The 13,336-nt window shown below is 44.6% G+C and overlaps 1 protein-coding gene across 2 annotated transcripts in view; it reads right to left on the bottom strand.

Annotated features, from left to right (window-relative positions):
- The window catches only part of PPP4R3A (protein phosphatase 4 regulatory subunit 3A), a 51,333-nt gene extending 38,370 nt beyond the window's left edge, over positions 1 to 12,963 (bottom strand). Inside the window, exon 1 of one of the 2 annotated variants that reach the window (XM_023205481.3) lies at positions 11,931 to 12,963. In XM_023205481.3, the coding sequence (XP_023061249.1) occupies positions 11,931 to 12,072 (142 nt within the window). In that variant the 5' untranslated portion in view covers positions 12,073 to 12,963. The remainder of the gene's footprint in view (positions 1 to 11,930) is intronic. The other variant, XM_023205480.3, reaches the window with a different exon arrangement.
- Positions 12,964 to 13,336: the final 373 nt, after the last annotated feature.

The raw sequence follows: 13,336 nt of genomic DNA, 5'->3' as shown, positions 1-13,336 counted from the left end.
ACAGACCCCATTCACCCCAACTCATTTGAGAAACACATCTATCCTGTCTCCAATGAAACAGATTCCCTTATCTCCCAAGAGGTATCTTTTACTTACACACACACACACACACACACACACACACACACACACACACACACACGATACCTTTTCCCACACATCTGAGAAAGACATTGTAACAAAGACCAAGGAAAGGACATCCTACACTCCAATTCAAGAAAACTCCAATACTGAGACTTGAGAAAGATCTCCCCACTTCCAACCTGAACTATGAGAAAGGAAATACAGAGAAAAATGAAAATCAGGAGTGCTCAAGCCGAGCGGAATGCATCAGTATTTCTAATTAAATCTGTCACTGTGGAAGCTATCATTCCTAACAAATTCTCATGTCTACTAATTGATATATGCACTTGGACTTTCTCAAAAACATAAGTCCTAAATACTCACTTAGCAGTACAAAGACTGAAAATTGAATCATCTTCACCTATCCAACTTTTAAACACATACTACTCTTTGGGCCAACCATTCTTCTTCTAGGAAATTACCCTACACCCTCGGGTAAGTGCCAAGGTATATGGATAAAGATTTCATTAGCAGAGTCTGTAATGGCAACACACTAAAAACAATCCATACCAGCCATTCTCAAAATGTGATTTGGGGACACTATGGGGCCTGCAAAGTCAAAATTATTTTCAAAATGATATAAGGTTATACGCCTTTTCCACCATTAATTCTCTGAGTCTACACTGATACTGCCAAAGATTCAATGCAGAAGCAGATGAGAATCTTCCTGGTTTTTTAAAAATTAGGCCAGATGTTGCAATTCATAAAAACAGGCCAGGCATGGTGGCTCACACCTGTAATCCCAGCACTTCAGGAGGCTGAGGCAGGTGAATCACTTGAGGTCAGGAATTCGAGATAAGCCTGGCCAACATGGTGAAACCCCGTCTCTACTAAAAATACAAAAATTAGCCGCGTGTGGTGGCCCATGTCTGTAATTCCAGCTACTTGGGAGGCTGAAGCAGGAGAACTGCTTGAACCCGGGAGGCAGAGGTTGCAGTGAGCCGAGATTGTGCCACTGCACAGTGAGACTCTGTCTCAAAAAAAAGAAAAAAAAAAAAAGATACTCTTCTCATTAAACTCTTATTTTAGAAAAGTTATTTTTTCCTTAATGTTATTTTGTTAACATGCTATGTTAAAATATCATTTTTTAAACATTATTTTTATTTTAAACATTAAACATTATTTTTAAGTGATTTTTTCCCAAAAGTCTGTTTTAATTTCTAATATGGTAAATATTGATAAAAACAATTCAAATGAACATTTGGGGAATCCTCAATTTAACAGTATAAAGGGATCTATCTGGGTGTGGTGGCAAAGGCCAATGACTCCAGGTACTTGGGAGTCTGCTAAAGGAGGGTCACTTAAGCCCGGCTAATTTTTGTATTTTTGTTTTTTTTAGTAGAGACGGAGTTTCACCATGTTGGCCAGGATGGTCTCGATCTCTTGACCTCATCCACCCACCTTGGCCTCCCAAAGTGCTGGGATTACAGGTATGAGCCACCACCTCCAGCTGAGACCCCCATCTCTCCAAAAAAAAAAAAAAAAAAAAAAAAATTGCCAGGTATGGTGGTGCAGGCCCATAGTTCCAGTTGCGTGGGAGGATTGCTTGAGGTCAGTAGGTTGAGGCTACAGTGAGCTCTGACCACACCACTGCACTTCAGCCTGGGCGACAGAGCAAGACCCTGTCCGAAAAAAACAAAATAAAAAATAAAAATGAAAACAAAACAAAGAAAAAAGGAGTCTAAAGGCATCCTGAGAAAAAAAGTTCGAGGAACGCTACACTGTGCCACCAAGAAGATACCGTGTGAATAAGTACAGTGGAATACTACGCTACTTTTAAATGAGATCTATGTATCCTGACATTAATTGATGTCCCAAATATACTGATAAGGTGTTTACAATTAGGAAATGGGAAAACAATGTCAAAAAGAGAAATGCCGCTCAGAACATCACCAAGACAACTGGCAGGTAGAAACTGACCAATAGCAAGAAAAAATATAATGAAGGCCGAGGCAGGAGGATCACGAGGTCAGGAGTTCAAGACCATCCTGGCCAACATGGTGAAACCCCATCTCTACTAAAAATACAAAAATTATCTGGGCACAGTGGCGTGTGCCTGTAATCCCAGCTACTCGGGAGGCTGAGGCAGGAGAATCGCTTGAACCCGGGAGGCAGAAGTTGCAGTGAGCCGAGATTGCACCACTGCACTCCAACCTGGGTGACAGAGGGAGACTCTGTCTCAAAAAAAAAAAAAAAAAAAAAAAGGTCCCTCCCTGCTTCACATCTTGGTTCCTCCTATAAAATGAAATGTGAGGGCCTTTCTTGTAGGGTATTGCCAACCCCCAGCAAAACACAACACAACACTACACTCTGGGGATTAGAGGTAATGATGGCTGGTAGGACAGAGTAAGGTATCCTTCTAACGAAGTCTACATTAGAGAGAACTCAGCAAATATTTTTAAAAGGAAAGATTTTGCATAAAAATTATAGATTTCTTGCTGGGTGCAAGTTAATACAGCAAGATTTATAGTTTTTTTTTTAAAAAAATACCTACCTCACAGGGCTGCCACGAGCATTAACTGAAATTTTTTATTAAAGTGCCTGTCCCAATATATAGTACATAACCAGCACTCAATACTTTTTTTTTTGTTTTTGAGACGGAGTTTCGCTCTTGTCACCCAGGCTGGAGTGCAGCGGCACGATCTCAGCTCACTGCTAACTACACCTCACAGGTTCAAGCGATTCTTCTGACTCAGCCTCCACAGTAGCTGGGACTACAGGTGTGCACCACCACACCAGGCTAATTTTTTCTATTTTTAGTAGAGACGGGGTTTCACCATATTGGCCAAGATGTTCTCGATCTCCTGACCTCGTGATCCACCTGCCTTGGCCTCCCAAAGTGCTTGGGATTACAGGCGTGAGCCACCACACCCAGGCTCAATATTTGTATTTTTAGGGCACCATCATATAATCTTCACTGGTAACACTGTACTGTTGTACAGCAGGAAAACGAGTATTAATAATGACCCATAAACACATTATGAATAAGAGGTTAACCAATATATTCATTTACTGTTTAGGAAAAACATTCTAGTACACATTTAGTCAACATTCCATAAAAAAATTACTGATTTTTAAAACTTATGGTAGGCCAGGCATAGTGGCTCATTACTGTAATCCCAGCACTTTGGAAAGCTGAGGTGGGTGATCACTCGAGGCCAAGAATTGGAGACCAACTCAAGACCAGTCTAGGCAACATGGCAAACCCTGTCTCTACAAAAAATGCAAAAATTAGCCGGGCATGGTGGTATGTGCCTGTAGTACCAGCTACTTGGGAAGCTGAGGCAGGAGGACTGCTTGAACCCAGAATATTGATGCTGCAATGAGCTATGATTGCGCCACTGCACTCCAGCCTGGGTGAAAGATCGAGACCCTGTCTCTAAAATTTAAAAACAAAAAAACCCAAAAACACCTTCTGGTAAACAGTTTTTATTCATCTGGAAAATTCACTTGTTTAGAAGATTTACTTCCTGTCACTGAAGAAATGAGATAGTACAGACAATTCCTGTAATTTTTATGGTTTTATCTTCACTATCAACCAATTAGACTCAGGTAGCAGGAAAGTAATATGGGAGTGTTTGGGTTTGGGTTTAAGTAACTTCGTTCTTCGCCACAGCCCTGATTTGGATAAATACTGAGGGATTTCAGAATGAACAGCTACACCATTGTCACTCTTAAGTAAGCAGCTCAACTCAACAGCTTCTAGAGTATATTGTCCTTATCAATATTCAAAGCTTAAGGCAGGGACTTATGTACTATGCTTCATTAGTAGAGAGAAAGCACCATCAAAAATGAGTTAATGCCAGCCTGGGCAACATAAGGTGACCCCGTCTCTACAAAAATAGTAGAAAAAAATTAGCCAGGCCTGGTGGTGTACACCTGTGGTCCCAGCTACTAGGGACGCTGAGGTAAGAGGCTTACTGGAGCCTGGTGGTTAAGACTGCAGCAAGCCCTGATCACTGCACTCCAGCATGGGCAACAGAGTGAGACCCCACCTCAAAAAAACGAAAAGTCAGTGGGGTCCAAAATCTTATGTAGGTGGGAGACTAAAGTATGCTTTAAACCTCTAACAGGCATATGCTCCAAGTCCTTTTTTCCTGATTTTTTTGGAAAAAAATTTAAATGCCTCATTACACAATGGTATTTAAAAACTAAAATGGGCCAGGTGTGGTAGTTCACAGCTATAATCCTGGCTACTCAGGAGGGCGAGGCAGGATTGCTTGAGGCCGGAAATTCAAGATTAGTCTGGGCAACACAGTAAGATCCCACCTCCCCTCAAAAAATTTAAAAATAAATCAACTGCGTGTGGTGGCATGTGCCTATAGTCCCAGCTACTTGGGAGGCTAAGGCAGGAGGATCACTTGAGTCTAAGAGTTTGAGGCTGCAGTGAGCTATGATCGTGGCACTGCACTCCAGCCTGGGTGACAGAGCAAGACCTTGTCTCTAAATAAACAAACACTTTTCAAAGTTAAATACTTACCCTTGTACCGAAACTGAGCTCTTCTTGGTAAATATACAGAATGCTTGGCATATACAAAATTCTATACTACTGACTTAACTTTTCATTTCTCTCACAGCCCTCACCGCCAAAAGCTTTTCCACCCTATGTGTTCTGACCTCCTTTTCTAATTATAGTAGGGGTAGAGGCAGACCCACCTACAACGAACATGGAGTTCTATCAAGTGGCAGAAACAGCACAGAATCCCAGTTTCACCGTTCGCTAGCAGTGCTGTCTTGAACAAAAACATTTCTCCATGTCTCATTTTCTTCATGCCTTAAGTATCAGTGAGAATTTAACCTGTTTAACTCTGTAAGATGTGAGTCAGAGAACAGATAAAACTATTTTGAAATGTAAATAATACTTTATAAAATTCAAGGTAAAAGCTCAATGTAAGCACACTATTCTGGATGCCTTGGCAAGTAATTCATAATAAAGAGCACAAATATGATTATGGCCAAAGACACTCTTCAGTGTGTGGAGGAATTCCAACTTCCTTACATTTCTTTCTTTTAAAAATTTGTTTTTAGAAATAGGGTCTTACTCTGTCACACAAGCTGGAGTGCAGTAGCACGACCATAGTTCATGGCAGCCTCAAACTCCTGGGCTCAAGCAATTCTCTGGCTTCAGCCTCCTGAGTAGCTGAGACTACAAGTATGTGCCATGTGACCGGCTAATTTTCCAACTTTTTGTGGAGACAGGGTCTTGCTATGTTGCTCAGGCTGGTCTCTAACTTCTGGCCTTGAGCAATCCTCCCCCAGTTTGGCTTCCCAAAGTGCTGGGATTACAGGTGTGGGCCACTGTGCCCGGGCTCTCTCTCTCTACATATATTTATATATATATACATACATATAAATACACACACACACATATATATTTTTTTCCTGATACAGGGTCTTTCTTCATCAGTCAGGCTGGAGTACAGTGGCTCAGTCACAGCTTACTGTAGCCTCAACCTCTGGGCTCAAGCAATCCTCTTGCCTCAGCCCCAAGCAGCCAGAACTACAGGTGTTTACCACCACACTTGGCTAATTTTAAAATGTTTATTTTGTAGAGATGGGGGCCTCACTTTGTTCCCCAGTCTTACATTTATCAACTGTAAAACTGGCAGGTGGATGTGGTAAAAATCATAATGCTGAAAAGTAGTACAGTAGGGCAGAGGGAGAGAGGGTATCAGGAAGAATAGCTAATGGATGCTGGGCTTAATACCTAGGTGATGGGTTGATCTGTGCAGCAAACCACCATGGCACACATTTACCTATGTAACAAACCTGCACATGTACCCCGGAATTTAAAATAAAAGTTGAAGAGAGAAAAGCAGTATAATGATTTGATCACAAAGGGAGAGGACAAATAAGGTATGAAATTATTATCCTTACTTCAAGTCAACAGACACGGCATACACTGAAATAATTAAAAATAAAAACAAAATTATCTGAAATGGAAGATGGAACTTTGCAGGTACATGGCTATCATAAAAACTGAGAGAAAATAAGGTAACCTATCTTCATTAAAGAAAAGCACGGGCCAGGTGCGCGGTAATCCTAGTACTTTAGGCAGCCAGGTGGGAAGGATCACTTCAGACCTGCAGTTTGAGACCATGCTGGGCAACACAGTGAGAACCTCTCAAAAAAATTCAAAAACTGGGCCGGGCACAGTGGCTCACGCCTCAGCCCAAGAGTTCAACACTATCCTGGGTGACAAAGACCCACCCCCTTCCATCTCTTACAAAAAAAAAAAATTTTTTTTTAATTACCTAGGTGCAGTGGTGGGCACCTGTAATCCCAGCTAGGCAGGAAGATCAACTGATCCCAGGAGTTTGAGGTTACAGTGAGCTATGATCCTGCCACTGCACTACAGCATGGGCAACAGAGCTCTTAAAAATAAAAATTAATAATAAAAAAAAAAAAGGGCAGGGCGTGGTGGCTCACCTGAGGTCAGGAGGAGTTCGAGATCAGCCTGGCCAACATGGTGAAACCCTCTCTCTACTAAACACACAAAAATTCACCAGGAGTGGTGGCAGGCACCTGTAATTCCAGCTATTCATAAGGCTGAGGCAGGAGAATCACTTGAACCTGGGAGGCGGAGGTTGCAGTGAGCCGAGATTGTGCCATTGCACTCCAGCCTGGGTGACAACAGCGAAACTGTCTCAAAAAAAAAAAAAAAAAAAAAAAAAAAAAAAAAAAAAACCAGAAAAAACAAAAAACAAAAGGGATGTGTTCTTCCAACCAATTTTGCCAGCAGAAACCTGCTGGATAAGGATGTAATCCAAGAAATGGGCCCAGAAGCTTAGTGGGACATCCCTTTTCCTCTAAAGCAATTTAGGCTGAGTGCCAAGTTTACTCAGTTTTGGAAGGGAAGGGCATACAGTACTTACCCAGACAGATCTGCTCTGTAACATGAAGGCCACAAGTACTTCCATTTAGAAATTCCCTTCTGTGATTTTTAGATGAGCATATAAGCTCCCCTAACAGGAACTGAGCCTACAGTTGAGATAGCATTATCATAGCTTCCCCTTCTACAAAGGTAGACCCAATAATGAGAAAATTTTAAAACTACCCAGGCTTTCTATAACCATGCTAAAACTATATATATTACAAAATTCCCAAACACTTTGTCATTACTAAGTAGTGTTTACAGTTTAAAACGAATTGCCTGAATTTGAATCCCAACTCATACCATCTTAATAGATGAATGACTTTGGACATGTTGTCATCCTTTCCAAGAGAACTTACTAAAAAAAAAAAAGAAATGAGGCCAGGTGTGGTGGCTCACACCTGTAATCCCGGCACTTTGGGAGGCTGAGGAGGGTGAATCATCTGAGGTCAGGAGTTCAAGATCAGCCTGGCCAACATGGTGAAACCCCCATCTCTACTAAAAACACAAAAATTAGCCATGCATGATGGCGGACGCCTGTAATCCCAGGCTTGAGGCTTGAAGCATGAGAATCCCTTGAACCCGTAAGGTGGAGGTTGCAATGAACCGAGATCATGCCACTGCACTCCAGCCAGGGTGAGATTCTGTTAAAAAAACAAAAACAAACAAAAAAACCCATCATTTATTTCACAGATATGCAAAAGCCCCTATCACCCTATCTCTAGCACTGACCAGTTTCTCACCAAATTAGCTGACAGCCTATTTCTAAGGTAGATGATTAACACATCACAAAAACTTAATTTTATAGAACATAAAATATTGCAAAAGTGTTAAGAATCAAGTATTTGTTTTGTTTTAAAGAAATAATCTGAAAATCAAAAGATTTTTTTGGGGAAAAGCTACAAATAATTTAGAAAAAAAACTTCAACACAACCATGACTAGGTCAAGCCCAAGCACGGAAAAGCGCAATAATTTTAAGTTTCTATTGGGCAAATGACTCAGTTTATGGAAAATCAGAAATACTTTCCACTTTGCTCATGACAATAAAAAGAAAATATCAATCATCCTATGATAGAGAATGGAGCAAGCACACAGTAATGGCTGACCCCAACTAGCAGTTAACACAAAAACATTCATGTAAAGCTTGTAGATAAACTACAATTGAGATTTTTGTTTTTTGTTTTTTGAGAATAAGTCTCACTCTGTTGCTCAGGCTGGAGTGCAGTGGCACTGATCTTAGTTCACTGCAAGCTCTGCCTCCTGGGTTCACGCCATTTTCCTGCCTCAGCCTCCTGAGCAGCTGCAACTACAGGCGCCCACCACCACACCCAGCTAATTTTTTGTATGTTTTTAGTAGAGATGGGGTTTCACTGTATTAGCCAGGATGGTCTCAATCTCCTGACCTTGTGATCTGTCCGCCTCGGCCTCCCTAAGTGCTGGGATTACAGGCATAAGCCACCGTGCCTGGCAGAAAATATCTTTAGGCTAAAAGTTATTTTCATTTTCTTTAAAATACAACTTCAGGCTAATAGAGCAGCAAATGCAAGCAGACAGCAACATGGGGGTTTAATAGGGCTAACAGCACTAAATCAGAGCACTGTTGTGAGAATTATGTAAGTCAATGTAAGTAAATTGCTTAGAGTTTGGCACACAGAAGGTACTCACTAAATTTTGACTTATTATCCCTACTTAGATATTAGAAATGTTAACCATCAAACTAAAGATTACTGACAATATCTCACAAGTATCCTGGAATTTTTTCTAAGTCCAGGGTGAGTGTGTATGTGTGCGCGTGTGTGCGTATGACAGGGTCTCCCTCTGTCACCCAGTGCAGTGGCATGATCGTAACTCACTGCAGCCTCCACCTCCTGGGCTCAAGTGATCCTCCCCCATCAGCCTCCAGAGCAGCTAGGATTACAGGCCCCTGCCACTGCACAAGCTAACGTTTGTACATTTTGTAGAGATGGGGTTTTGCCATGTTGCCCAGGCTGGTCTTGAACTCCCAAGCCCACGAAATCTGTATGCCTCAGCCTCCCAAAGTGCTGGGATTATAGGCGTGAGCCACCGCACCCAGCCTAAGTCCATTATTTGGATTCAGTTTTCCTTACAGCCTAAACTTAGAAAGGCACATCAGTAATTGAGTTAAACTATCTCCCTGCTAGATAAAAACTAAAGTCATTTTGTTTTAGTCATTTAACTTCCAACCTGCGAAATGGAGGAAGAGAGACTTGTGGCTATTTCCAAAATGGTAAAAATATAAATGGAGGTTGGGCGCAGTGGCTCACACCTGTAATCCTAGCACTTTGGGAAGCCGAGGCGGGTGGATCACCTGAGGCAAGGAGTTCGAGATCAGACTGGCCAAAACGGTGAAACCCCATCTCTACTAAAAATACAAAAAAATTAGCCAGGCATAGTGGCACATGCCTGTAGTCCCAGATACTAAGGAGGCTGAGGTAGGAGAATTGCCTGAACCCAGGAGGTGGAGGTTGCAGTGAGCCGAGATCATGCCATTGCACTCCAGCCTGGGCGACAAGAGCAAAACTCCATCTCAAAAAATATATATATGTATATGTCTATGTATATATTATATATATGTACTATATACCATATGTACTACATATTATATATACAAGTAGTATACACTATATGTACTACATAATATATACTATATATGTACTACATGCTATATGTACTATGCATTATATATACTCTATTATACACACATACGGAAAAAAGTTTCTTATATTAACATATAATTATATTAACATAGAATTATGCAGAAGAGCATATTTCTGATAGTATGACATTAACCTTTTATGCTTAAAAATATCTTAAGGGATTTTTTGTATAATGAATCAAATTAAACACATGATGTGAAGGTTATATGTATTATTTTTAATATGGAGTTCAAAGAATTGATCTCAAATCTACACATGCTTTCGGCTGGGATGGTGGCTCATGCCCGTAGTCTAACACTCCGGGAGGACTAGGCGGGTGGATTGCATGACGTCAGGCGTTCCAGGATCAGCCTTGGCAACAGGACAAAATCCTGTCTTTATTTTTATTTTTTTGAAAGTAAAAAATTAAGAAGAAATCTATAGATAAATCTACTAAAAGCCCATACCTTCTAACATACTATGTAAAGTTTTCCAAATGTGTGAAAGACCTAGAGTAGGTTATTACGTGAGTCACATACAAAATTACACTAACACTTGACATTCAAATTGTATTTTAAGAAGCCAATAATAGGCCGGGCGCAGTGGCTCAAGCCTGTAATCCCAGCACTTTGGGAGGCCGAGACGGGCGGATCACGAGGTCAGCAGATCAAGACCATCCTGGCTAACACGGTGAAACCCCGTCTCTACTAAAAAATACAAAAAACTAGCCGGGTGAGGTGGCAGGCGCCTGTAGTCCCAGCTACTCGGGAGGCTGAGGCAGGAGAATGGCGTGAACCCGGGAGGCGGAGCTTGCAGTGAGCTGATATCCGGCCACTGCACTCCAGCCTGGGCGGCAGAGCAAGACTCCGTCTCAAAAAAAAAAAAAAAAAAAAAAAAAAAAGCCAGTAATAACTCAGGCCCAGAAAAATATACCCAACATTCAAAAAATTTTAAATGCCCCCAAAAGGAAATAATTTCTCTCCAGATTTAAGTCATTTTGGGTAACCTTATAACCTGTGGGCAATATACTCCAGATTACCACTTTCAATCTAAATAGAACATCAATGTTCCCAGAGTCTTCAACTACAGAAGGGCTAGTCTCGTTGGTTTTTCATGGAATTGGAATTCTGGGTAGAGTCCAATTGAAGAAAATTCCTTGAAATTAGTTTGTAATAATTCAGACACAGAATCACTACAATCATAATAAACTGACCTCGTTAGCAATTGTAAACTATAAACCAATGTACCAAGAGAGGTGGAAGAGAATTTACTTTCACGTTTGGAAGTAACAATTTGACATCAGTTTTACCCCTCTTGAATATTTTAAGTGAAATTCACTGTATATCTCCAAAAACAGTGGCAATCCCTAGAGAGAATAAGTCTTTTAAAATATGAAACACTCAGAAAATGTGGAAAAAAGAAAAAAAGGGAAACATTTTCAAACAACTTAGTCTTTGAACCTTGAGGGTTGTTTCAAAATGTGTGAAGCATAAACACTAGGGAAGATCCGAAAGGTTTTAAAAATTCTCTGCCAACTTCTCTGCACCTGTTAACGAAATTATGAACACCCATTTAAGCAATCAAAAAAAAAAAAACTCATATAAAATTATTCCAAACTTGCAAGATGTTTACACAGCGAGCTACACACAAAATTCTGCATTACTATAAAAAAGACAACCAACACTGGTGAACAAAAATCTCTATCTTCTCAAGGTAAAGCGTTTTCTCTTAGTGTAGAGTTGCCAGATTCAGTGTTGCCAACCTCCAACGGGATCAGAAACATGTAGCAAAAAGATGTTTAAAAAGAAAAAGAAAGAAATCACAGCAAAACGTTCTTCAGAGTATGAAAGGTCCAAGAACTTTCTTAGATCCAAGCAAAGTTTCATGCCTGCTTTACAGATGGGTGAACTAAGGCAAAAGATCGGATTAATCAGTGTCTTTCTCAAGGTCACTCTAGTGCAAAAGAACAGTACACTCCGGACTCCCCATCTCAGGTCCTCGACCTCTCTACACTCCAGGGCGGCACAGCTCAACACGCTTGGCTCTCTTCGTACCCAAAATGCCACCAGGCACTCAGAGAAAGGAAACATTTCAAGCGCTCTCCGGGGAGCTCCCGCAGGACTGGGGTACCTGGGGCCCGCCCTCCCCCGGGGTGGCTGCCGTCCCCAGCCGTCCCTCCGTTTTCGTGGAGCGAGCGCCATGTCCCGCAAGAACAAGGGAGGCGGCCCAGGGCCGTGGGGGCTGCCAAGGTCCCGCCGCGACGGGTTTCACTTACCGTCGCTCTCAGCCCTGACAAGCAGGGACATGCCCTTCAGCCGCTCCACGTAGCCAGACGACACATGCCCGGTGCCCCGGTCGTCCCACTGCCGGTCCTCGTTGAGCGTGTACACCTTCACCCGCCGCCGGGTGTCGGTCATCGTGCCGCCCGGGAACCGGGGCGGGGGTCCCGCCAGCAGACGCCCAGGAAAGGGGTCCTGGAGAGGCGCGGGGCGAGGCGTGAGGGCGCCCGCGAGCGGAGGGCTCCCCGGCCTCACTGCCGCCGCTGGGCGCCGCGGGGCCGCGCCGCCGCCTGCATGGCCCGCTCCCGGGACCGAGTTCTGGGCCGCCGCCTTTTCTCGCCCCCGGCTCCCCGGCGCTATTGTCCAGGCCCGGCGAGCCCGGCGCCCGGCAGCCCCGAGGGGGCCGCGCAGCGCTTCGTAGCCTCCCGCCCCGCAGCGCTAGGAACTCGGGGCTCCCGTCACTGCCCTGCTCCCGCCTCCGCCATGATCTCCGCGAAGCAGCTTCCCGCGCCGCCGCCGCCTCCTCAGGCCGCTGCCGCCGCCGCCATATTTTCCTTCCTTATACCTGGCCCTGCCACCGCGGCCAGTGGCTCCCTTCCGCTCCCTGCTTCAAACGTCAGAAGCCGACAGGCGCCTGATTCTTCTGCAAATGCTACCACTGCCCGGGAGACACTGAAGGTCCCCGGCCGTCCGACCGCCCCAGGCCAGTGGAAGTCGGTTTCCCTCCGCCACCGCCTCTTCCGTCTTCCTCACACAGCCAAAACCGCCGCCATCTTGGTTCGCCCCTCAAAAGCAGCGCGCGGGGCCACCCAGGGAGCAGCTGCAGGGGCGGCTCGTAGCCCCACCATTTAAAGAGACAGCAGCGAGACCGGGAACCTTACTGCGGTGGAGGCTTCCGATGGAGGCGGGAGGCGGGCGCGGAGTTGCCGAGGTGGCGGGAGCGCAGGGAGCGGAGGAGGCGGGACGCTGACTGCGCCGGTGACAGCCCGAGGCTCCCTCGCGCCTCCCTGCACGCACCGTCGTGCGAGCGCGGGGCGGTGTGTGCGTCCGTCGCGCCCTGTGTTCGTCATCAGCCCCGCTCCAGGATGCGCGAGGGGCGTGGATCCGTCTGCGGCCTCTGCGCGCGGGCCCCGGCGTCTCGGCCTCGGGTCCGCCTGCCGCCGCCTTCCCTTGTTCCTTCCCCTATCTCTGCCCCTGGCCTGCGGACGGCGGGCGGCGTGGGCCTGGGCCCCTACCCACTTCCGAGAACGTTTTCCCGGGGCCGCCTTTGCGGCTGAGTCGGGCGCTCGGGACCCACCCGGCCCCTTGCGGACTTGAAGGAATGAAATGGAAACGCTTCCGGGGAAGGTCGCGGGTGTGGGCGGCTAGATTGGCGCAGCCTTGGGAGCCGCCATGGGTCGCG

This window comes from Piliocolobus tephrosceles, chromosome 6 (genome assembly GCF_002776525.5).
Source record: "Piliocolobus tephrosceles isolate RC106 chromosome 6, ASM277652v3, whole genome shotgun sequence".
NCBI classification, from domain to species: domain Eukaryota; kingdom Metazoa; phylum Chordata; class Mammalia; order Primates; family Cercopithecidae; genus Piliocolobus; species Piliocolobus tephrosceles.
The sequence above is the reverse complement of the archived record's forward strand: the minus strand, read 5'-3'. Positions and strand labels throughout refer to the sequence as shown.